Source organism: Molothrus ater, chromosome 3 (assembly GCF_012460135.2).
Source record: "Molothrus ater isolate BHLD 08-10-18 breed brown headed cowbird chromosome 3, BPBGC_Mater_1.1, whole genome shotgun sequence".
Lineage (NCBI taxonomy): Eukaryota > Metazoa > Chordata > Aves > Passeriformes > Icteridae > Molothrus > Molothrus ater.
The window spans coordinates 76,116,661-76,143,276 of NC_050480.2; the positions used below are offsets into that span (position 1 = coordinate 76,116,661).

The 26,616-nt window shown below is 35.7% G+C and overlaps 1 protein-coding gene across 1 annotated transcript in view; it reads left to right on the top strand.

Annotated features, from left to right (window-relative positions):
* NBAS (NBAS subunit of NRZ tethering complex) overlaps window positions 1–26,616 on the top strand; it is a 161,210-nt gene that overhangs the window by 58,885 nt on the left and 75,709 nt on the right. Inside the window, 9 exon segments of the mRNA XM_036380093.2 lie at window positions 1,033–1,146; window positions 8,171–8,284; window positions 9,178–9,335; window positions 10,683–10,781; window positions 17,235–17,402; window positions 17,990–18,103; window positions 18,389–18,512; window positions 23,084–23,160; window positions 23,690–23,827. Coding sequence (XP_036235986.1) covers window positions 1,033–1,146; window positions 8,171–8,284; window positions 9,178–9,335; window positions 10,683–10,781; window positions 17,235–17,402; window positions 17,990–18,103; window positions 18,389–18,512; window positions 23,084–23,160; window positions 23,690–23,827 — 1,106 coding nt within the window.

Consider the following 26,616-nt stretch of genomic DNA (forward strand, 5'->3'; position numbering starts at 1 on the left):
CAGTGACTGAAAACATTTTCTTGCTGAATACTAATATATGCCTGTGATAGAATATTAAAAATGAAACTAAAAAGATGACCTTTTCCTGCTCTTCCATTCTTATTCATTTTAGTCTAATTTCCAGAATTAACAGTTTTCATTATACTAATATGTCTTTGCTCTTATTTAGAGGCCTAATATCCTGTTTTAAGCCCAATATGCTGATGCAGAGTTTATCCCCATGCAGCCATTCACTCTTACTGAGTGTTAAGTGGGGTATCTGCATGCTGTTCCTCTGTGTTCTGAGAACTTGCATAGTATGAAAGCATCACCTTTTAGAGCAGCAGCCTGAAGTTAGCCACCCACTAATGAGCTAAATAGAGCACTCGAATCAGTTCATGATATTAAATGATGCAGTTAAAATAGTTGTTTAATTCTTGGTAAATTTTTTTTTTGAAACACAGTACTAATTATAAGCTGCTCAGGATATGGTTGAAAGAACCTGGTGATTTGCAGGCTATCCTTCCACTTCTTCAGGAAATTTTTAAGTGAATTAAAAAGAGCTGAAGTGTTTGCTAATGACAGTTCTTTCAGTCTGCATGATGTATCTTGTCCATGCTAAATAAATGAAATCTTAGTTGCAACGTTCTAAACCAAAGTTAATGCCTGTATTAGCAGTCTTATGGGATATTGCAAAAATTATAATTAAAAAAAAAAGTATAAAGGTATATCAGTTAATTGTACGCATTTTAAAAGAGTGAATGTGAAAACATGAAACAAAAAAGAGTTTTCATTCAGGTCAGTTCTCTCTCTTTGCTCCCTTCACAGCCTGACTTGCTAATGATTGGAGCTGGATATATCCTGTGTTGTTATTTTAACTTTTCTGTTTACAGGTATAATTGAGGATCTGCATGCAAGCAGCTTTGAGCTGGTTTTCAGATTGTGTTTGCATTCTTATATTCCCCAGCAGCCCTTCTGTCCTGTGCTGTTTGAGCAGGAACACAGCAGTCAAGTTCATTTGTGCAGTCTCTAAACCAGTTCTCCTTTCAACAGTGCGTTTGTGCTCTGATCGACTCAGTCTCATCAAGGACTGTCTGGCTCAGATGTCGACAAACTATAAACAGCCTGCTAAGCTCCTGGGACTGGCAAACCTGCTGAGGGTTGCAGGTGAGCTGTGCTAATAATACACTGAACTGCAGTGCAATGAACATTCATGTTATGCTTTAGGATATTGGAGGTGATCGTTAGAATACGCGTTCAAAGATACCACTAAAAAGTCACCTGGAAGAGTAGTCATTGGGGAGGAATGAGGCATTTCACATGAGGGGAAAATTTCATATGTAAAACAGCTGAAATGGTCAGCTGCTACATTCTGCTAATACCTGAAATAAAAAAAATGCCTTATCCAATCTAGAGTTGGAGTAAAGGCTGATTTCAGATTGGAGGAGTTGTGGCTGAGAATATCTTGTTTTACAGGTAATTGGTAGGGAATTTGCTGAAATTACTGTGACTGCTATTACCTCTGTCAAATAAGGTAGCCTGATTTAATAACAGTTTCATTTAAGATACAGGAGGAAAAATAATCTGTAAAGCATGAATTTTAGCTGTTACACTTCAGTCTATGCTGCATGTATCTCCTTTGGGCACTAAAAATAAGCATTCAGTTGAGTATTCATTTGAAGAGCTGAACATCTTCAAAGATTGAATCCTGAGGATATTAGGAGAATTTTTTATGGCTTTTTTATGGCCCACCCAAAGTATCTGCCTTTTGATTTTTTTTTTTAGTTTTGAAAAATACTTAATCAGTGTACCTGTAAACACCATACTGCTGTATCTTTAGGCTGTAGAAATAGAATATAGAAATATAAAATATTTTATATTTTATGGCATGGCATATAAAATCAATGCATTCCAGCTTTGTTACTAAAACATGCCTGGCTAATTCTTTTCTCCCTCTCTATTTGTTAAATCATTTAAGATTTTTTTTCTCACGTTTTCATGAGGCTTAATACTGGCTATTTTTTGCATAGTATTATCAATAGGAAGGGAGATCCTTGAGACAGTTGTGTGAGGTTGAGAACAGAGGTATGGAAATTAGGCTGTTGACCTCCCAGGATACCTTGATCCTAAGGAAAGGAGTCACAGGAAATGTCCTCACTCTGGTCAGCACAACGCTGCTATGTGAAAGGTGGAAGAGGGGGTGGGATGGTACCATGATGAGTAGCTGGATCCAATCTACATATTTAACATGTAATCCATAAAACATTTTGAGTGACAGTTGTAACTTCTTTTTCTTTGCTTGTAAGGCTTTTGGGGAAAAAAGAAAGTCTCCCTTATTGGTTCATATGATAAGTTTACTGTACTGCTCTTTCTTTCTCTTCTCTGCTTTGTCCTATGCAGATCAAGTTAAAATCCGTGAATTTTTCTTAATATTCTGAGTTCTTTGTGCTAATGTTGCTGATTTTTGTTTTACCTTCTTTTTAAATCTAAGTGATTTGCTTTGTGTGAAAGAAGGAAAAACAGTATCCAGAGAGGTCCTATAAAGGTTTGTCCAGCAATGTTATCCTAGTGCCTTGGCTGTAGGATTTACAGTGCCCTCGTATGTACCTTTGAAAAGAGATCAGACTCTCTAGAGACTGAAAGATGGCAGTCCCTGCATAGTATGTAGAGAACTTGTGGGAATTTGTATGGAGTTCATTGATACAGTAGTGTCTGTGTGCTAGTGTTATAATCACAGTGACACCTACTGAATCACCACTGAAAAGAGAGATTTAATACGTATTTAAGAGGATCATACAGATGATGAAATGGCCCCCCAGTTCTTCTCTTCCATGCACTTACCAGGCTAGAGAAAACCAGAAGATGAATGTGTGAGATGGTTAATTTTTAAACAGATGAATGATTTAAAAACTACTACTTACTCTACTGGTGACATATTTACCTTGCAAGTGTTGGGCTCTCTGACTTTAGTGGTTAACCTTGGGAGTAATGCTGAGGTTGCTCCTATGCTACGTTGGGAATTTTACTAGTAAAATTATATTTCGAGAGTGAGTCTTGGTAAGGAATACACTATTTAGACATTTTTCTCTTATGCTAAATATACAAGTAACTTGGTCACTTTCAAAGTAATCTTTTGCTTATAGAATAACATTAATTTATCTGAAAGGAAAATACAGCAAGACAATATTTTCAGTAGTGACTTTCTGTGGTGGGGGATGTGAGGTGTTTTTTAAATTTTGTTTTACATACATAGTTGTAAGATTTTTTGATTAAAAGCTGTTTCACTGTCACTGAAGGATAACTAGTTGTATTGCTTATAATGGAAAGCTGTCATCTGTAGAGAACATTCATTTATGAGTAAGATACAGATTTGGTACGAGAATGCCATAGTTGTGAATTTTATCTAAACCTAATTGTTGTAGGAGATGGTCCATTGAAAACAGATTTATTTAATTTTAAGAAACTCAGTATTTTTTAAATATACTTGTTTGCTTGTTTTTCTGGATTTGAAAGCTGTAAATGGCATACCACTGTTACTGCAAAATTTTTGTGCCTGACTCTCTAGCCCATTGACAAGTATCCACAAGATTGGCCAGCAGCATACAAAAGAAACATGATTGTCATCGTTTCAAAGCATGCATGTAAATACAATATTTTCTCAGTTATTTAAGAAAGGCTGCAGAGCGTTACTCTTTGGTCCTCTGTGTACCTCTGATGAGTGATGGAATAGGTGACCTTGCACTGAATTTAAAGTCTTAGAATTTGAGTAGCTAGGTTATTAATACCTTTTAAAACAGCTTTTAATTGTAATGCTGGTATAGCCTTAATCATAGTCTGTAATGAGGAGCACTGTGTAATTTGATGGTAGAGATTAAAAACATAAATTGAAACTGGACATGTAGAAATGGTATTTATCTATCTGTCAACTTGTAATTTAAGTTACTGAGTTACAATGAATTATTAATATTAATTAATATTATTAATACTGTTTTTAATATGGTGAAGAGTTATATTAGGACTGGGTAGCCCTGTTGTGTGATAACAAACACTAGTATTATTCCACAAATTACTTTATAGACAAAAGGGCAGATCCTGCATACAGATTCTAAGATTTTTGAATTAGCATACTTTAAATTTGATATTAGAAAAGGTAAACCTTCCCTGCAGTTTTAGAATGGATAGTCTTTGTTTGCAGGTGTGAAACTACGGGGAAAGGATATTGTGATTTCTAACAGCTTCTGTTGAAAGCAAATGGTTTTGCTGAGATATTTTGGGATAGGTCTGGATTTTGAAAAAGAGGATTGAGCTTTACAGACTTAATGAAGAATTAGATAAAATGATGCCAGGAGAAAGATTTGATTTTTGTCCTTAATTGGTTTTCACTGCTTACACAATTACCCTGATCTATGAGCCACCTTTGCTGTGTAAGAAGTTCTGATTTTGTCCTCTGGAACGTACTTACTGGTATTGGTTATGCTTGTTTGAAGTTGTAGGTCCCTTCTGTTCCAAATCCACTTTGTAGAGTGTTGTCTTGTGTTTTGTCTGCTCAGTGGAGAAATTTGTTTCAGTATTTTCCCCTCTTTGCTTCCCCTGCCACTCCACCCTGTATAATTACTGATTGGAAAGACCTGCTTGCTACATCTGTCCATGTCTATATAAATTTTTATGTGTGTCCATATACAGCATAAAGTGTATGCTGTGTTTTATTATATGTAATAGATAGCCTATAAAATCTTAAGAACATACATATTTTAAATTTTAAAATAATACATTTCTTGTGGATGCAAGGGTAGATTGCACAGAGTCATTATTAAGGAGCTTTGTGAACTATGTATTCTGAATACGGTTTGCTTTGAGAGCAACACTGAAAATTAGTAATAGAATTTATATTCATACTTATCGGAGTTAAAATCTTTCTTAGGTAATGATATATCAGCTAGCTTCTTAATTCCTTAAAAGTATTTGATTAATTACAGTGAACTCTACTTAAGCCTCATGTCACTACCTCTGTAAAGTAAGCCCACAACTGTTCTTAATTTCACAGATGGGTAAAGTGAGTGAGGAAGAATGTGCTCAGCATGACAGCCAGAAAATCTGCACATGCTCAGGGAGCTGGAGCTGTTCTGTGTCTTGCAATCCTCACTTAATTTGTGCTCTTTGTTAAGAATGGGTGTGACAAATTCATGTTATGCAATTACTTGAGTAGATGTGTGCAAAAAAAAAAAAAGTAGGAAGAAAGCTTCTGTATCAGAAATCAGGAGCATCCTCTCTACTCTTGCTGTATGTCAAAAAGATCTGCTGAGTGTTGGTCATTATTTCCTTTGTCAGACTCTCTAGAAATGTCTCCATTATTCCCTTTTCTCTATGGTAAATTTATTTAATTTTAATATCCATAAGTGAATCTATTAGCTTTAGGCTTTGCTGAGATTCCTTAGTTAAAGTTTATTTTTGAAATCTATTGATCTTAACATTGACTTTCTTGCATTTGGAATTAACAATGTAGATGGCTTCTGATCTCCTAAATCTAGGCGACATGGAATTTCTGAAGTACAATGTTGATATCATTTGACTTCTAAGTTTTAATGGCATGATTTAATTCGGGATAATGTTATTTTATCCACTCAAAAATAGCATGCATCTTACCCAAGGTATTTCAGTAAGCTTTTTTCATTATATAATCCAGATTGGATCCAAGCTTTTAAAAAGTATTTCAATATCTTTTAATTCTCAAGGGAAAAAAATTCTACTATTTCTGAGCTTTCATGTTTTTTCTCTCATTATTTTTATTATAACCTCAGAATCATCTAGGGAATCATCTAGGGTATCCCCTTCCACTTTCCAGTTTCTGAATTTGAGTCTGTCAGGTGTTACCATTAAGGTTTGAAGCAGAATTACTATGTAATATAATCAGGTCACCATTTGAAGAATTTTGTCATTTCTATCTTGGTTTTAAGTCATGGATAGCTGTCAGAATGGCAAGGGAGACAATTTAGACTTCAAAACTTTTCCTTTTATGAGACTTTATTATTAAAATACCATCAAATGATATGTTTACAAAGCTGAAGCAGTGAGTTTTTCTATACCTGCATAGAAGATGATGACTAAACTGCAGCAGTGAGCATTATCAGTCACTGCATGGTTAATGAAAGGTGTGTGGAAAAGGGCTTCCCTCAGGGATTCAAGGAATAACACTGGAGCCAGTGATTGTTCTCTGCCATAACAGTGAGTGCCAAGGTAATGGAAATGTTAGTGAGTTATCCTTTTATTTTCACACTTGTGCTTTTTTAAAACATGCAGAGTTGTATTCTCCTGCATCAAAAGTCCTTGGCTGAAAAATTGGGGATGGGGGACCTGATACCCTACAGCTGCTCAAACACAGTTAAAGAAACCATTCCTTGATCCAAATGTTCTTCCTTTCTTTCTTTCTTCAGTCCCACTCATTTTTAAGTGGGCATAAATAGCAGTGATTATTTTGCCTGAAATCTGAGGGATAATAGTTTGATTGTTTCTCTTGACTTTCCTTTGTGTCTGCTACTTAGTCAGATCTCTCTGTAAGAAGTCAAGCTGTCAGGGTGAAGTGGGCATCAGGAGTGGCAAGTACGTGTCCCTTGCTCAGAGAAATGACAGTTCACATTTAGCTTGTGAGGATAGAAGCATCTCTTTGTCATCTGTAATTGCTTTTGCCCGAATGAGAGGTTCCCAGGTTCCAGAGGGCATAATTTTGCAACAGGAGAGCCTTGAATGTGATTAATTTGCAGCATTGAGTGCTGGCAGTATATTGAGCAGGAGGCTGGAAGATAAAATGATGGGAAGGTAACCTGTTCTCTCAGCTGAGTTAGTCGTGATGTGCAGGGATTAGGGGAGCCTTGATTGAGTTCAATAATTAGGGTAACTTCACTTGCCTGAATGTCATTGTACTGCAACTGCTACAGCTTTCCTTTTGAGAAAGCTTTACAAAGAAATTTACTTTGTCCATGGTGATGGATCTGCAAAGTGGAGCTAAAAAGAACAGCTATGCAATTTAAGAACATGTACTCCTTAAATGGTTTTTGAAACTGGATCTGTTTAACCTTCTGAAATATTTGCATTTCACAAGTTGTAGTAATACAGTTTCATAAACCAGTGCCCTTTTCAAATTACTGTAACAACACTGACTGCATAAAATTGCTTTTAATAATAGAGGAGAAGCATGAGCAAGAAGCTTGCATTTAAAAATCCACTTGTTTTTATTCTAAAAATTCTTTCCTTAAATTAATAGTTTATTTTTTCTGTGCATGTTTTGTCACCTTCTCATAGAGTGCATGGATGTACATAGCATTTTTAGCACGAGACTGGACAAACTAATGCCAGCAAATTGTTCACTCTAAATTGAAAAACGCTTAAAAATATATAGATTACTGGTAAAGGGTGACAGTTATAAATGGTATTTGTATTGACTATAAGTGGCTTTGAGATGGAGATGAGCTGTCTCATTAGATTTTCATCTGTGAATGCTGATGTATTAAAATTGAGGTCAGGACATTTTTCTACAAAGATTCTTGATGAAACTTTAGTCAGAAGACTTCAATAGTATCTAAAGTCTAACTTTTGATTCATAACTAGTGGAAGAGGCATTGTCCAGAAGGTCTGGTGACTGAGATGGATGTGATATGGAAAAATTAGTTTCGGTTCTACTCACTCAATTTATGAGGTTACAGATTTTTAAATGCTTACATTTTTTGCATCTCATGCATTATTTGGAGCCATAAAGTGGCAGTTTAAAATGGGTCTCATATCTACAATATGATAAGAAAACAAGCATTTCAATTCTTTTCTTCTATTACAGTACAAAGACTATTTTTTTCAGTGTCAGGATTTTGATTTATATGTCACTTAGCTTAAATATCAGTTTTGATCCTTTGGCCAACACATAAATACAATTTTCAAAAACTTCCTTTTTTTTTAACCTTGTCATAAGATGCCAATTGGTTTGGGGTTTTTTGCAAGCTACAGTGCCAATGTTTTTTTTTAAATACTAGCTCCTTTTATTGTTTCTTTCAGGAAAACACAGGCAATTTTATTTTTGTTTCAGTTTCAAGAGGAGCTTTTCAGGTTGTGGTATATAGTTAATTCTTAAGAAATAAAGTGGCAATCTTAAGTTGACCGTTAATTCCAATTAACTAATAAAAAGTTTGATTTTTTTTTCTTACAGGAGATGATCAGATGGAGAGAAAAGGTCAAGTTCTAATCCTTTTAGTGGAACAGGCTCTCAGTTTCCAGGACTACAAAGCAGCTAGTATGCATTGCCAGGAGCTCATGGCCACAGGTGAAGTAAATAAATAAATGGTGCATGAGGTGATGGAGGTGGAAATCTGAGTTCTGACTTTTGTCTTACTGTGAGGTGTGGTACTTCAGATTGTTCCATTTCATTTCAAAATAGCAGTTACATCTTGTTAGTGGAAGTGCACTGGCATTGAATAGAGACACAAACAGCAAATACTGCATGGAATAAGTGTTTACTGAACTACTGGATGTGTAACCTCAGGGAGCTTTTCTGAATGCCTCTGGGAACAGCAATTTCTACTTCTTTCTACACTGTAGCCTCCTCAGACAGGTAAAACCTTGTGACTGCAGCTAGCAGGAAAGTGCAGGTCTTTTAGAAGTCTACCTTTCTATCAAAACTCTAAAGATATTTATATATTTGTGCTATTTATATAATTTGTGTATGTGACAGTATGAGTGGTGGTAAGTGAAATACACGTGTCAAAATACTAAGGAAGATGGGATTTGTTTCTTTGGGTCTTTTTTTCTGCTTTGAGAATGAGGGGTGGAAATTCAATATGTATTGAGATTTTTCTAATATATCAAGTGTTACATATTTTGTGCTTTGGTTTTTACAGCCACTCCAGTAAGGTATTCAGTATCATGCACTGAAATAAATGAGGATTTTCTTATTGTAATATGTAAAAATACAGGATGTAAGCTTACAGATGCCTATTTTATTGTTATCTACAATATGATAAAAAATAGTCTTTTATGTATTTGGTCAGACTAAAGTTGAGCTACATCTCTGTTTTATGGAGCCTTTATGGTTCCTTTTTCAGGGGATGTTAAGCCTTGACAGAAATACCACATGCCCTCCTTTATCTCATCCAATAAGAACTGGGCAGCATCCTGCTTTCAGTTGTGATAGGCAGTGTGTTTTGTGTTTCCTTGTAGGCTATTCTAAAAGCTGGGAGGTGTGCAGTCAGCTGGGGCAGTCAGAAGGCTTCCAGGACCTGGGGATGCGCCAGGAGCTGCTGGCCTTTGCCCTGACACACTGTCCCCCCTGTGCCATAGAGGCGCTGCTGGCCGTCAGCAGCTCACTGCAGACACAGGTACCTGGCTCTGGAGCTTCTCTCATCAAAGTCCAGTCCCTACCAAAGTGAAGGGGACTTGGGCTCATTTTCAAGTTTGTTCCCTTAAGTTCTACCCTCCAGTATATTTATATTTGTTCTGCTCTGCTCTTCTACTTTCGCTGTTATATTTCAGCAAATCAGGTCTCTTTCTAAGCAGTTTTGTGTGATGAATTGGTTTCTGAAGTGGAAGTGCAGTTGTGTTTTCTATATTTAGTATTTTTAATTTCTTTATTGATTGCCTGATTTAAACATTTTATTTAAAAATGCAGTTGATGAAATTTTAAAATATTTTCCAGGTATTTATACTTTGTAATTAATCTTCATTAAATGTCCACATAAATGTGTATTAAGGGTTTATTCGATAATTTTTATGATTTTTACCCAATATGCAATGAAATTATTTTCTCACAGATTTCAGTGATGTAATGGTTTTAACAACTGCAAGAGGCTTTGTGTCTGAGCAATCTTTATTAACTCTGCAATGACTGACTTGATAGAATCACATGTTAGGTGTTGAGCTGATTGCAGTATATATGCAAGAACACATAATTGTGGCATTTAAATACAACTTATGTCAAGGTGACATAGCGAAAGTTTTATTTGAAATTGAAGGGCAGTAATTTAGGTTGTCAAAATGTTAAATTTCTGTTCACTGTAATTGTGGCTTGGCCTGCATACTATGACTTGTTTGAGTTCATAGTTGTCTAAGAGTTCTTAGTGTTCTTAGATTTATAATTGTGTAAGAGAAACATCTTAGAGGTTTTTTTGACACAGAATGTAAGAATGGGGGAGAAGGGAGTCATAGCTACAGCACATGTGCAGCCTGATTAAGGCAGCTGCAAGTGTGTATGTAGCCTTTTGCTTAAAAAATCCCCTGAAAAGAAATGTCTGTGAGAATACAAGCAATGTGAGAAGGTGGAAGTTCTGTGCAGAACTTCTGCTCACCAAATCACTGTCCTGTGGAACACATGTCTTAGTGGAGTTGCCCAATGCCTCAGAGTCTCAGTTCAGATAATGGAGGTTTTCATGCCATTTTTTTACTCTACATTGTACAGCACAGTACATAAAGTTAAAAAAAAAAATCTTAGATTTTGGGAAAAATACTGCACAAAATTCGTGGAGAAGGGAAGGTCATTTTGTCTAGGGACTCCAACAGTGAGAGGATGTCGGAGATGCTGTGGTTTCTTCTTTGCATCTTCTCTTTCCCCCTTTTCTGACATGGAAGCCTTTACGTCAGTTTCTTGGGTTTTCTGTGAAATCAGTCATAATTCTTTCATTGGCTTATTTGCCTGGCAAAAGATAATATTTTTTATTTCATGTTTATAGATTCTTTATCAGGCTGTGAATTGCCAGTTTCTTCCTTCTGAAGGAGGTGAGAATTCAAGTATCTCTGGGCCTTCTTTGTTGATCAGTAAGGATACAGAGGTAAGTTTTAATGTGAATTTTAAAGGTAATAATAATAAAAGACTTCGTTCTACATTACTCTGAAGAATATAATTTGAGTTTTTAACAACATCTGTCTGCTTGCTAGATAGAATGAGCAACATTAGACATGTAGTACTTTCTGTTGTTACATTAACTTAAGGGTTTTGCTTCTGTATTTATACTTTGTTCTGATTTTTAGTTGCTTCTTCCTACAGTCTTAGCGCCATTGAAAAAATGTATAAGCCCAGAGGCAGGAAAAGTGCAAAAAAACTTATATTAAAATAGACATTTATCTTGGTTTAGTTTTTTTTAATCTGTCCCAGTTGCAAAGCAACAATTTTAAACCTGAAATACATATTTAACCAAAAAATGTTTTTTAATTAAACTTATTTTTCCCCTTAGTTCTGTGCATCATGAAGTTTATGACTTGTTACTTTGTAATGTACATACATTGCATGTGAAATTATTTTTATGTGTAAGATCAGAAGGAACATTGAGTTCAGGCAGGAGAACAGGAAACAAGTCTTATTATTCTTTCTGCTTTTATATAAATTATTTTATGTCTATATGTGTACAGTTGCAAGTACTTTTGTCTCTTTAAAGAAGATGTAATTATTTACTTCTTTGTGAGAAAAGGAATGTTTTTCCCACTCTTTGAAGTGGAAAATTCTATATTTAATTTATCCTTTTCTCTCTGTTTTGTTTAATGAAATAGGTGAGTGATAAATAAATCTAGGGGTAAGGAGAGGGGATCAAGAGCCTTAAAGAAATACAAGAAAGAAGAGATTAAAAGGAGGTGGTGAAAGAGGGAAGGAAAGAATGAAAGAGAAGATTCATGTTGCATAGGGTGGCTTTTTGAGAAATTATGAGAGTTCCAGCCTCCTCAGAGAATATGTCCATATTTTATGTATGGTTTTTATGTATGAATATATGTGTATGTGTGTGTTAATACACATGTGCATGTATATGTATGTATATGTAGACATACATGTAGATGTGTGTATTTGCATATATATAAAATAAATGGCAGGAAGGTAAAATAGCACTACAAACAGAATTCAGAGGAAGAGGGCCAACATTTTGTGTCTGTCAGAATCATCAGTATGAAGGGCAGGTCTGTTTCACTGGCACATATGCATTTGATTTTCTGGAAATCCATAGATACATCTCTCTGAGTGGGAGGTTTTTAAGTAGATGTTAATAAAATTTATATGGGTGTGGATGCATATGTTTACAATATTTTAATGTCTATAAAAATTTGTCATGCATCACCTTTCATCTGCTGAAGTACTGTATTGTGGCAGAACAATTAGGCATGCATATAAATGTTTCAAAAATTTATTCAAAGGTTTATCAGAGTTGAGTAAACTCACTAATTAACTTTGCTATCATTTCAGTTTGCATATTAGAAGCAATTTTCATTATGCTGGAGAATTGACATTCAAAATTTTCTCCAATACAGCTTTCATTTCCCCACCCCCTTAGTTGTGGTTGATTGTCTCTTTAGAATTTGAAGTAGGTAGACAATTGACCTGGCAAGTTTGTATGTTGCTGCACTGAGGTGTATTTTCTTTTTCTTCAGTAAGGCTCCTTGGCATGTCGTGTTTCAGACCGTTACACTAGGAAATAAAGTTCTGTATTTTTGCTAATTTTTTTCTTTTGTTCTCTCCCAGTTGACTTAATAGGGATTCATAGCTTTTTTTCATTTCTTGGAATGACACAGGAGGAAGCATAGCCAAAAATTTACTCACTGTAAAACTTTGCCTTTGTTACAGACATCTGCAGTGTTAGAAAAGCAATATATTCAATAACTCAGTTTTTCTGACTTCACTGAATCCCATAACTGCAATCCTTGTAGTCACACTTTGTCTAATTCCCTGTGCTTCACCTTCATTGTCTTGCACAGAATTTTTGTTTCTTTAAAGAAAAAAAAAAAGATTTTTCTCCCTTTTCTTGTACTCCTTTCACTTTCACTTACCTCCTGATTAACTTACAGAATCCTTATTTCAGGGAATTGACAAATGGTTTTTCTCACTTACTGATACCTTTTCAAATTGATGCTCTAAGTGTAAGTTTTCTTATCCTGACTTGATTAAGGTCTGGCATACATGTGTTTGGGCATCCCTTTTTCTATTACATTCATACATTCAAAATACCTATCTGTAAGTATATCACTTTTGCTTTTTAAACTTCTGGTGACCTTTTTCTCTCCCTCTTACTTTTGTCTAGCATTGAATTATTAGTCTCCACTACCATTTCTTCCCTTATGTCAACCAACATCATCAGCTGGTCATACTCTTTCATCAGCTTTCTCTTGGTGAACTCTTCCCTAGACATTACTAATATAATTTCATTTTTATTCAATTTTTCCTCCAAACTATTTCCCCTAAAACTTGCAGAAATCTTGATAGGAGTCTATATATAGTCTATGTAGTCTATATATATATCATAGACTGCTTAGAAATGGTTCATTTAATATTCCTCTCATGATGACTTCAGCATAACTTTTCTCCAGGTTTTTGGTGGTCCTACTCTAAAAGAAATTAATGAATGCTGTGATAAAGCTGCACGTCATTATTCTGTAGGAGCTAATGCATGTGCACAAGCTTTGTGTCAACTTCTCACTGTTGTTTGAACTCATGGAATCCATTTGAGAAGTTATGCTGTGGAAGCTATCATGATTCCAATGTACCAGATTGTTTCTAAGCCAAATGTTAAGTTTCACCAATCCTCATCCTTCTTACTTCATCATCTTTTTTACTTGTGTGTGCTACAAATGCCTAAAAAACTAATCTTGTGCTTCTCAACCAAAATATCTTGGTGAGAAGATTAAGCTCTTGATTAATGAAAAGCCTTTCAGAATATTAATGGTAAAATTATTAAATTCAAATAAAATGCTTAGACATGAGATGCTGTGTTGTGTATAAGCACAAAACAATATTAATCAGTTGCTTTGTAAGTGAGCTCTGAATTTATGAAATCTGCATAATATTTAAATTATGTTTATATCTGTTATAAATTGTTATTTTTTACATATCTGAATATGGAAGCGTAATTACTGTTACATGGCACATCAACCCAAGAGAAATTAAGTTCAAAGTTTTATTTTTAAATGAACTCTTGATAGAAAAGCAGATGTATTTTCTAGACAATTTCTAGAGAAATTAATATGTTCAAATTATAAGAATTATTTTCTTAAAGGCTTCTTAAAGAAAAGAAAATTTTTGATTAACAGAGCTTTAGTGTCTGCTTTTCCAATTTTCCCAAGCACTATATCTGGGAAAAGACAGGATCTCTTAGAACATTTGTTTACATTAAATTGGTAGGTCACACATTGTTATCACAGCTGCTTAGAAATTACTAGAGAGTGATGATCAGTTATGCTCTTGTCCTTTAGCTGCTGCTCCAAAATGTCTCTGTCAGATCTGCAGGTGTTAAGCAGCTGTCTTAATTACTGCTGTATATCTCAGGCACTCATCAAAGCCTGTGTTTCAGCAGCTGAATCAAATGCATTGTGTTTGCTTAAGACTGGGTTACTTCTCTTTTTTCCATGATGTTATGGCCCTAGTAAGAGCCTGAACGTTCAGTGACTCTTGAATATTAGTGTTGTCATCTTGAGCTGAATCTTTTCCATAGTCTCTCCTTTAGGGTCTGGTATGTCATTGCAGGACTGGAGCTTTCACTTGGAGTGGTTCATAGCTGTAACAGACATTGAAAAAGAAATTTAAAATCCCCGATACAAAACCCTCCAAGGTACAAAAGAACCACGTGTAGGTTCTACATGAATACTTATGTAAAAGAGGCTATTTTAAATTCCTGTTTGGCAATGGAAGTACCAAAAAGGGAAAAGGAAGACCTAATGTGTGATGCTCTGTTTTTGAACAGACTCTACCTCATTTCATTTCCTTCATAGTTTTGACATAAAATGATTCTTAACATACAACGTGTATGCAGTGTATGGTTTTTGCAAGTTTTAATCCTTGCACCTTGACTAATTGTCATCAAAGACCAAAACCAATCCTAAAATCCATGCTGCTATTGTTCTAATTTATTATTGTCTCTTGTGTGGCTTGTCTCACAAACAGCTGGCTTTGTTATTTGTGCTCCCATGAGACTGTTTGGAATTATATAAGTGTATGTAGGAGCAAAGGTGTATATAAATATAAAAATATGCTGTATATATTTATATAAATATTTTAGCTGTTATTTTAAAGTAACTTGATAATTCAGAATTTGTTGGTTGTCTTTTTTTATACCATTTAGATTCAAGCAGATTTTCAATCTGCTAATTTGTCTACTATTTAATATGTTGTTGCTGTTATTATTTTGATTTTAATCAGAAGTGCTTACTTTATAAAGGATGTCAGGAAGAATTAATAGAAGAAAATAATTTCTCCCAAACACCTCTCAGAACTCCCAAAATATAACTTCTCCCTAAAGATACAATTAAATGATGCAACTAAAGTTGTTTTCTTGAGATGGGCTCTCCAACCTTATTTAAGAAATAACTTACTTTGTGAGAGATTGATTTGAGATAGCAAAAAGTTGTAACCTGTAAGTGTTGCTGTTCCAGGTACAGAGTAAAATGGCTTCTCAGAAAACAGAATTTCTACTTTTTGCTGAAAAAAACTGCAATTACTTGTAAGAGGGAAATTATTTTTAAATGAAAATCAGCAGAGTTTGTCTGATAGTAGTAGTGCCATAAGCATTAACACCTGCATACAAGTTGGCTCATTAGTTTTCATACTGCTGAAGGAGGCTGATTTAAAGAAAAGTGCTTTGCTCAAATGCAGTTGACAACTTGGGTGGGATGTTTTTTTCTCACTCTGTTCTAGTTTGGTTTAGTTTTGGTTTATTTTTGCTCCATGAAAAATCAACTAGGCGTGTTGCAGCATCTTCTTGAAAATGGTGGCAGAGAGGAATTAGTATTCTGTATTTAAAATTACAAAAATTTGTCTTACTTAATACTTCAAATGGTTTGTTTAAAAAACACGTGAACAAGAAATTCTCCCCCCAGGCCACCAGACCTAGGATTTTCCGTTGCTTTATTTTTTCAGAGCAGAAAATTCTGACAGGTTGTACTTGGCATGCGCTTTCTTAATTTGGTGAAGCAAGAACTGAATGTCCCAGTTTATCCAGTTGATTCATTAGTGGTTCATCTGTGAAATGCACAATATGATTTCAGAAAAGATTAAAACAAATGCTGAAGGACTAAAGATGAACCTGCTACTTCAATGGTCAGCTTGAGGCAGTAATTTACTGTACGTTACAGTAAAAGGTACTAGAAATAAGGTTTTCTACATGAAATTCGACCTTATTGAAGCTGATGTGTTTTTCCTCTGAGGTTACAGTGGGATGTATTTCTCTTCAGCATAATTTGGCATCCTTTGGCTCTCATGTTTGAGGTTTTGTCATTAATTAGTAAATTGTAAACTAATACTTTCCATGCTGGTATACAGGTAGAATTTTTCTGTTCCAATATATTTCAGTGTATGGGGAAATTAATAGTAGGGTTGTTAGGGATAAACATATGGCTGTTGAAGTTTTCTGTATGGAGGAAAATACTTGTTTTTTGTTGTGAAAACAGTGTGTTTACCTCAGTATGCTAATTATATGTTTGTGATTAATGTGCACGCATTGTAAAGCATGCAATGATCACAAACCTTTGAGAGCTGGAATAGCACAAATCAGACAACATGGATGTTCTGGGTATTATTTAAATGCTTTACATAGGAAGAGCTGGTATAGAGAGCCCCATTTGTGGAACATGTATCTACTCTTAAGAGTGGAGTTATGTGCGAGTTCATACTAAGTGAAGGTATATGTGCATGTATTGCAGAAGAAGTTTTTGACTGAGAAAATGTTGGGATTCTTGTAGTCCTTTAGGCTGGCTGTTTTTCAGTATTTTGTGTGCCAGCTGCAAAATTTCAAAGCTTGATGATACTTTATCACTTGGTCTAGAGATGTATATTTACGTCTCTACTATTTCCCCTATTGGGAGTTCAACTTAATTTAATTAATGCTACCTCTATAAAAATACAAGATTGTCTCTAATATCAGCTTTCTTGAATTATCAAAGATTAACTTTAGTATACTCTATCCTCATGTTTGTAGAGAGGTGATTATTGTAGTAGAAACATTCAACATTTATGTTGAACATTGCCATTATAAACTTTGGAATTAAAACCAGTGCAGTCTGTGGAAACAGGGGGTGATAACTGAGTAAGGAGCCAAATGTTGTGCTGATCACACCGCTTACTTCACAGTGAAACTCCTAAATCACTTTTAATTTGTCTTTTGTTTATTTTTGGCAACTGCTGCCTGAATTAATGGTCATTCAAGTGTGTTATTAATACAGTGTGCCTGAACTCTAATGCATTTGTTTGGCTTTAGGTCACTAACCTAATTACAGCAGGAGTCTAACCCTTGCATTGTGTGTTGGATATGTCACAGGATGAAACCAGCGTCTCCTCTGGGCAGTCCGCTGATTTGTTGTACTGGACGACATCCAAAACCATGAAGGTGTTGTCCAACACAACTCTGACTACCAAAGCCATGCTGCATGCTGTCAGTGATGGGCAGTGGTGGAAGAGATCCTTAACTTACCTGCGACCATTACATGTAAGGGATTGCTGATGTGTCCCCAGATGTTTACACATTTGTGCTACATTAGTATAAAAACTCAGCTCCTTTGTAGGAGCTGATAGCTGAACCCTCAAATCCATAAACAAACTACAGACCTCATGGGACTGTTTGCAAGGAAATCCCAGTGAAGGAAGGGGTCTAAAGCTGTTTTTTAGTCTATTTTCTCCTGGTTTTTAGCATAGTGTAAGAAGGCCTAATTGAAATTTGGCAGAATTTTAAAACTTTGTGGAGCAAAGCACAGTAAAGCCCACTCTTTAAATACTGTCATCTTGTATTCAAAGCTGTTCCTTTGCAGTTTCTCCTTTCTACTTTCTCTATTTCAGTGACTTTCTATAATGTTTGTGCCACTATTTTCTGTGATACTGCTTTTGAACGTGATTCTCTTTCCTTTTTTAAGAATACTGGACTTCATTCAGAACTGGTTTATGTAAGATGACTCCTTTTGTTGCTCCCAACTGAATTCAATGATCTTTTCATTTACAGCTGTTTTCCTTCTGCATAGTGTTTACAGCATTTTTATGAGCTTTTTTACAACTAGGCTCAACTATACTTATTTTTCCCAGGGCCAAGAATTTGGAGATGTATTAAAAAGGGGGTCTGGAGAAAATGCTACTGTGGAAAAGCAAGGCTGTCATCCATTTTATGAGTCTCTAATTGATGATCCATATATTGCAGAAGTAAGTTATGGTTATAGAAGTCCGCAGTTTTTTGTTGAGATCTTATAATCTAGTACAAGTACAGATTTTTTGATTATATGTGTGACATGAAATTCTGTACCATAGTAGGAAAATATCATTAAAATTAAACATCATTAGAATTAAACATCATTAAAATTAAAATCATTAGAATTAAACAAAGGAAAGCAAATAGAGAAACTGAGGTAAGCAGCTGGATGTGATGCAAGTGATCCAAATAAAAATGCAGGCGTAGAGTGCATATGTCAGTTGTCTTTTTACTTCCAGTCTGAAGTCAGCTATGGAACATACCAGAACAATTCTTTGGAAAGCTTTGCAGAAGTGTTGCTGAGAACAGGGAAACTCGCAGAGACAAAGAGTGAAGGAAAAGACCTACTTCCAACTACAGAAGGTATGGACATACTGGATGTATTCACTCCATATATAGTAAATACAGAAGTATCTGTGAGTGGGTTTAAGTGTGGAGAATTGCACAGAACAATCTGAAGTATTTTCTGGGTGTTTTGCATGAATTGTGATCTGGCTCAATGGCTCTTGTTGGTAAGAAGTCTTGTTAGAAGTAGCTGCAGAGTTTTCAAGGGAATTGGTGACTTTAGGAGGAGTTGGCTCAGCAAAGACTAGAAAAATGAAAGTTCTCTTTAAATAAGCAGAAAGTGTTATTTGGGGGTTGGCAACGATAGGAGGAATTGTTGAAGGTTTCCTGTATATTACCATGTACAGGTAATGGGAATTTGTAAGCCATTGTGAGTTATTTCTCTGTGTACCTGCATATTCAGTTGATCAGATTCTGTGCCACTGTTTATCCAGGTTTCAGTATTGCAGGTTTATTGTAGTATTTTATTTGCCAATTAATGCTTAACTGCAGCTTCTGGAATCATCAGAACTTTTTGTCTTCTGAAATGTCTACATGTTACAAGTCATATTTAATAATTTTTTAACTGAAACAATTTCACTTTTTAAAAAAAGATAACAAAACCTGTGGTTGTTTATCTTTCCTTTTGGATGTCTCCTGCTGGTTTAAGAAATTAACTGTTTAAATATTACATGCTGTTAGTGTTTTTTGAAGGACGATATATGTATTATACTTGGCTTGTGGTAAATTCTGTCATGAAAAATGAATATATTAAATCACTTGCTAGATAAGACGTTTCAAGACAGGCTTTCTCCATAAGCCACACATTTACTCAAACTGTTTCATGAAAACCAGCATATTTGTCTTAAAGTATATGATTCAGTAGTTTGAGATATGTGGTATTTGTACAGATAACTGTGTAGTTCTAATATAACAACACTCTGAATCAGAAAAGGTTAGCAACAGCTTGTATAAATTGGGTGTGTGCATGTTTTGGTCTTTACATGCTCTCTTAATGCAAAAAAATCCTTTAAAATCAGTACTTAAAATCTCATTTGTTGCATGCTGAATGCCCATAGGCCTTTAGCTTTGATTCCAGTGTCTTAAAGGAGGAGGGGGGGCAAGGATTAAAAAGTATTTATTGCTTCCTTAGGGAAAATTATTTACTTGGCAGATCTGTGGTAATAGCTCCTGCTCGAACTTGAGTAATTGGAACTGATTGTTTACAATTCAGTAGCTGCTTTTGAGATGGAAATTTCAGTGTTGGGGACTTTTCCTTGAAGAAGAAATTTTAGATTTTAGCTTCAGTTTTTGAGCATCTGTCTCCTTCCTCTAAAGTGTGCAGAATAAAATTTTGCCATTTAATACTTCTCTTCCACCACTTTTATTCTATAGTCAGTGTTTCACTTAGGAGTCCCTCCAGCTGAAGTTTTAAGGAATCACACAGATATGAATCTCACTTATTATTCTGCATTTTAATAATTTTCAGTCTTCCTGTATATTTTTGGAGGATTTTGCCATACAAAACTTGAATGCTGATATGAGGTGTCAGCTACTGCACTGCTCTAGTTACTGCAAGCGTAGCAGGTTTCAGTTGATTTTGCTTACAAGTTTGAATCCCAGCTATTTGTTTCTAGCTGTCTTCTACGATGGTTAAAACAGCAGGTTTCAACTCCATCAAAAGAACTGAAGAACCTGGAGGGAGATGCAGTTTAGCAAAGAAGTCTTCATTGTACTTGGCACTTTTTCTTAGGAGAGGCTGGAGTAAGCATCAGACTTTGTTTACTGTAACAGTGCCATGTGCAGTGTGAGAGACTGGCTAAACACTTTCCCTGCTGACAGTGTGCATCATCATAGAAGTGTAGAATGGTTGGAAGGAATCTTAAAAATGATTTTGTTTCAACACCTTGCCATGGGCAGGGATGCTTTCCACTAGACCAGGTCACTCTGAGCCCCATCCAGTCTAGCCTTGATAAAACTCTGTAATAAAACTCAGGATATCTTGCTGCTTTTATGGATTGGGTAGTGTTACAAGCCTTGCACCTCGACTTTTCTTGTCCTTGCTATCTGGATGTAGGTGGTAAACTGAGTATTTCCAAGTGAAATGGTAACTCTCATTTCCCTGAGTCCTGTTAAAGTGCTCCTTCCTCAGCTGTGGGCTGATAGTGCACCCAGACTTGGTGTGGCCTGAGGCCGTGTTGTGCATCTCTGTTTAATAGGAGTTTTCTTTCTCCTTAGGCCTTAGGGATTGATCAGGAGGTTGAAGATGAAATTTGAAAAGATGGCTTTTCAGGACCTATTAGTCCGCAAGGGTTTTAAAGCAAATAATACCTTAATGTTCCCCATAATTTTGTGGTTAGTTGTAGATATGGCTGTTTAACTGCAGTATATGCTTCTGAGTTTATTGACATTTTGTCATGGGCTAAATGAACAATTGAAGACTCAAAGCAGTTTTTGCATTTTTTTCAGAGGAAAGCCCATCAAAAGTGAGTTAAAACTTTCTATGTATGGAGAAATTCCAATTTTCACAGATAAACCATTTTTTCAATACTTAGCCTCTCAAACAGGCTGAGGCATAAAGACCTGCACAGGAAACGAAAATATTTATAAAATCAAAATATTTTTGTGTTTCTGTGAGAAAGTTGTGCTTGCGGGACAGCAGCATTGGCATTTTGCTTGTCACTGCCTGCCCTCCTGTGGTTTGCCAACCCTGTAATGTCTAATCCCTTTGGTAAATTCCAGATTTGGTAGTGGTCTGAAATGACATTAAGTTCCTGTAAATTTTGTGAAGGTAGATGATAGGACAGAATGGCATCCTGCTGATGTCTGGAGCCTGTGACTTGAACTCAGCCCTGTTAGACTGCAGAGGATTCTTGCATGGCTTCCCTGGGAGACAGAAAGCTGTATGAAATTATTTTTGCATACATGTATTTGTGTGTATGTAAAGTGCACATCTAAGTATGGATGCATGAAAACCTATCATGAACACATTAGCATGCAGAAAAATTATTGATTTTTTTTTTCTTGGAAGGTATGACAATAGAGGCAATTCTTTCTTCCTACATACCTTCTGGGAGTTGGGATGCCATTGTGTCACACTTCATGCAAAAGTGTGAAGAAAATCATATTGTTTTCTGGCCCTGTATTGGTGCTGTGTTCTTTGTAATTATTGCTATCCTAATGGTGAAGATCAGTTTTTGCAAGTGTGTCAGTAGTCATGTTGGGGATGTTAAGTTGAAAGGGAACCCATATTTTATTGTGTATTCAGGAGGTTTTACCAACATTAATTCTCCAAAGAAAGGGAAAAGAGAGCAGAGCTGAAACTCTTCCTCCTCCCTTTTTTTTTTCTGTTTAACTAGAGGTGGTTGTAAGAAAACAAATTAACTGCTTGTTATCAGAGGAGGAGCCAGCAATTGTCATCAAGATTTTAATATTAGATATTTCTGGAGTTCTTACTATCTTTGCTTGGACAGCATACAGGTTATTAGAGTGTAGCAGAAACAATCTGTCAGAAGCAAGAAACTGTCTGAAGCACAGTAAAAGCCATTTGAAGCTTAAAGGATAGATGCTGTTGGATAGGCTTATGTTGCAGCCTCTGTGGTGACTTGTCAAAGAAATTTAGTGCTTGTATCTGGCTGAGGGCCAGCATGTAAATCCACTTCAGGCTGATGGCAAATTAATGATAATCTTAAAATTGTAATTGGTCATTCAAGCCTTTTATAAGTCATTCTTTGGAACAAAGAATTAACTGTGGGAGTGTGTACAAAGTAATTGGGTTTTTACCAGCATGCCCTGCAGAGGAGTTTATGTAATGTGGGAATTAACAAACAGGTGTTTGAGACTTCCTTGAAATAAACAAAGAGCTAAGTTGCTGCAAGATAGCTTCTTCCTATTGAAATAATATTGTTATTAATAACATTAGTAATAATGTAATCTATAACAATGGGAACAACCCCTCCCCCCAAGTTTGGTATCTATAATGCAGGAAAAGCAGGTGATTTTTGTGTCAGTTTTACCAGAAGTATATGAGTTTATAATCAGAATGCTTATCCTTTAATGAATTTATTACAATTGCTGTAGTACTGATAGTTGTTTTCAGTACGTGGCAGAACCTTTTTGTGGTGTTTCTTATGATACTTGTGGTTTTTGTTTTTATTTTTGATTAAGGCAGAAGTTTTTAATATGATTTGTTGTGTTCAGTGATAAGGGAATTTGAGCTCAGGCTTGAAGTGAAGACATTTTGTACCATTCCTCTTCTTGGTATCTTCGACCTTTAGAACATTACATTACTTCCTTGATTTTGCAAGCAAAATATTTACTTGGAAATCAGTACAGGTGGTTTTGTTTAGCATTTGTTTAGCATAATCTCATTCTTCTTTGGTTAATGCATCAAACACTTTCCTTGGAAGTTAAGGTAAAGCTGTGCTGCAGTTTAATTATATATTATCTCTTTCTGGATTGTGCTGGTAAGTGTTTAATTAAGTATGTCTGGAGTGCTTCAAGCTAGTGTCTAATAAAATATAGTTGCCCTGAAAACATTTCATTTGCTAGCTCTCAAGGCCAAATGGGTCAGAAATCCAAACTTTGTGTCTGCTCCATCTCTGTTGCAGTTCTGCTACAGCTGGCAAGTGATGCTTTACCAAAGGATGCGGCCTTGTCTCTTGCCTATCTGCTTGCACTGCCACAGGTATGTTGACAGGGACTTTGTATGTTTTTGCCAGGAAAGACTATTCATAGCAGAATTCCATTAGCAAATTTAATTTCCTCAAGATATTAAAAGCTTAATTATTCAAATTCATTTTAATACACATTTTTACAGATTGGGCTGGTGCATATTAAGGAAAATGAACATATGCCATTGGACTGTCCATTGAGCATGGCACTGATGAAAAGATACATTTTCCTACATAAAATAGAAGTTAGACCACCAGACTGACAATTCTAATGTAACTCAGAAATGTGGATAATATCCTTGTGGTATAGAAGCAGCAATAGTGTAGTTGGAAAAATGTTTTGGTTAGGTGTTTGTGCAAGGGGGAAAAAACCACCATAATGTAGAATTATCTTTATGTATGGAGGTTATTGATTTACTTCTGTGCCAGAAAAAACACAGAGCTATTTCTAAATGATAGCAAGTAGCTTTTTAGAAAGTTTGAACACTTAATGTTGTATGCTTGCTAATTCTTCCATGTAAATTAATTCTCTATTTCTTCTAGGTGGTAGATGCCAACAAGTGCTTTGAAAAGCAATTACATTCTGCGTTATCTCTCCAGCTGGCAAGTTATTACTATAGCCTGCAGATCTATGCTCGTTTGGCACCATGTTTCAAGGACAAATGCCACCCTCTCTACAGGGTTAGTGCTCTTTTCTTTTTAAAGCCACATTCATTAATGTTCAGTGTAAAAGCTATTCTAAAAAGCCAGTACATGAGTTAAGCCTGTTAAGGGGCTGATCTGACTTACACTGTAAGCAGCCTGTTGTGTTACGCATAATTATTCTTCTACAGTGCTGTAAACAAACAAGTACTTCACAATTTGTGGAGGAGTTTTTGAAGCGCAATATCAAGTGTCATTTTTAGGTAACAGCACTATCAGTCTTCAAAGTAGCTTATAAGCACTAAGCAGTAATGAGTATAGCTTATGCTGTTACCTTGCAATACTGTGTCCAAGGCAATATAGTACTTCCCAGGAAAAGTAAAGTCCATTTCAACAGAAACAGTGCATTTCAGAAAGTTTCCATAGCCTCACCTAGGGTGTTTTGAATTGTATTTCAGTTTACATATGGTGTTTTGAAAATTCATCCTCATTCATAGGGAATTTTTTTAATTTCCTTTGACAAGTTTCCGTTTTTGGAATGGCACTACTTTTTGCCCGTTCTCCATTGACAGTGTTTAAAGCAGTTTCACGGTGAAGCCTGTACTAAATGGAAGAGGTGGCATACAAAAGTTTAATGAGGCACTGATTGCCATTCTTACTAAGGTGCCTGCATAAAACCCCTTGTTTGCTCCAAGAGAGCCTTTCTGAATTTACACCAGCTCTTTCCTCCTGTGAAGAAGCTCTCTGGACTGTTTGCTTTTCAGCCTGACTCTCAACTGTAGCTAAAAGAACACTTCTGGTCACAAGTTTTCTGAAAAAGAAGTAATCACCACTGTGGCATGAGAGAATTGGTTTTTTCCATGTTAAGAATGACTCCTGATTTACAGCAGAAAGCCTATTTTGATATTCGCCCAATTGTGCAATTAGGAAGCCTTTCATGTTCCTGCTGAGATGTTCATTTTACTCTCTTCTGGTTAGATACTAAAGGAAAACATAGCCCACAACTGTGGGGCTTGAAAAATAGGTTGGTTGTGAAGAATTAATTCATGTTTGTTAAAAAGCTTTCTTTGAGCCTGTAAATCTTCCTGCTGCAAGATAATTTTAATGAAAAAAAGTTTGTGCGATTTTGTGGGGCTTTTTTTCTTACTTTAGCTTTTTTAAACAGTCCTATTTTACAGGAAGATCTAAGAAGCTTTTGGAAAGTGCAAGTTACAAGAATGAGGACAGGATGTTAGATTGAACTATTTGTACTCCCATTTCCATTTAATAAGCAAAGTCTTATCAATGGCACCATGCAACTTATCTCTTAACTGTGATGTGATCTTTGGCTAATCCAAAGATCTTTGGATGGATCTTTGTTCCATCTTGGTAAAATACTGTATGTGACTGTGATAAATACTGGATTCTAAGTTGTATGCTAGAAATAGTAGGTTCTATGTTTAAGCTACTCTTAAACAATAGCTTTTGAAAACAATTGTAGAAAAAGATTGAATGAAGAGCACACCAAAAAAACAGGAAAAAACCCCACCAAAACTAGCCTGGATGCCAGTAAAAAAACAACCATAGGCAAATACTAATTGATAATTCATTGTTGCTAATTCCAAGGGTATTCAGTGAAGGAATGTCACAGAGGTAGATTACAAGAAATAGAAACAGATACTTTTGACCAAAATAAACATACTTGTTTTTTTTCCAAAAGCCCAAACCAAAAATGCTAAATGCCAGACTTAAATGCCCAATTTATGCTTAATTTTTATGCAAAACAGGCATTTGCTTAAATTTACATCTTAGAAGCTGGTAATAAAGAATGGGTCCACCTGCAAGTTTGTTCATAAATGCTATTCTGGTTTCTGTCCATGGGAGTAGATCTAGCCATGAGGGGTTTTTTTTTGTGTTTTCTAAGAGTTCTGTGTGAGGAAAAGAAAATTGATCTCAAACTTCTATGAACATGTTATACTCAGTTGGAGATGTCATTCTGTAGTAGGTTGTCTTCCGACTCACGGCACTGGTGGCTTGCATCATCTTTATCTTGTGGCTGTTTGTGAAAGCAGAAGTGCATCCCTAGGTCATTTGCCTGCCTCGAAGTTGTACATATTCTCAGAAGGTATCTGAATGCATTTTTTTGGGTGAGCGTGAACAGCCAATGGCCAGTAAATCTGGCACTTCAGCTACATGCTCACAAGGTGAAACCTCAAGGTCATGGAGCATTTGTTTCTCTCTACGAGCATCTGAGTCACAGTAGCTGTGATTTTTCTAGTCCGGTGAATCAAGTAGTATACTGTTGGAAAATTATCTGAATTTAAAGGAAACTGTATGGAAGCATGGAGAAGTCTACACATTCTGTGTTTCTCATTTTAAAATGACATTGTTTGAAAAGAGTTCATGAGTGCCTCTGGCAGAACAGGAGAAATGTTGATAGAATGGAAATGACAGAGCAAAATGTTAGAAGGATAATGAGAAATGCAAGGAGAGCTCCTCTTCTGTTGGCTAGGACAGACTTTCAAGACTTTCCAGTTAGTCAAGGAAGATAATTTGAAGTAGTGATTTGGTCTGTTGCATGAAGGCTTGTTTCTTTTTTTGTTTGTTTTAGTTGTGATGTGGAATACTGACAGCTAATAGCTATGCATCAAACCAGAGTCATAAATTGTCAGAAATTCTCACTTTTTGTATTGTTGATGCCCAAAAGGAAATCATCTTGATAATTTCAGTTTCTGGTAAAGTTATTCTTTTGCTTCTAGGACAAACAATGGGATCTGGCTGTAAAGTATTACTTTAATTTTGTGCCCAAGACAATTTCAAATTTTACTTGTTATGATAATATAAATGTA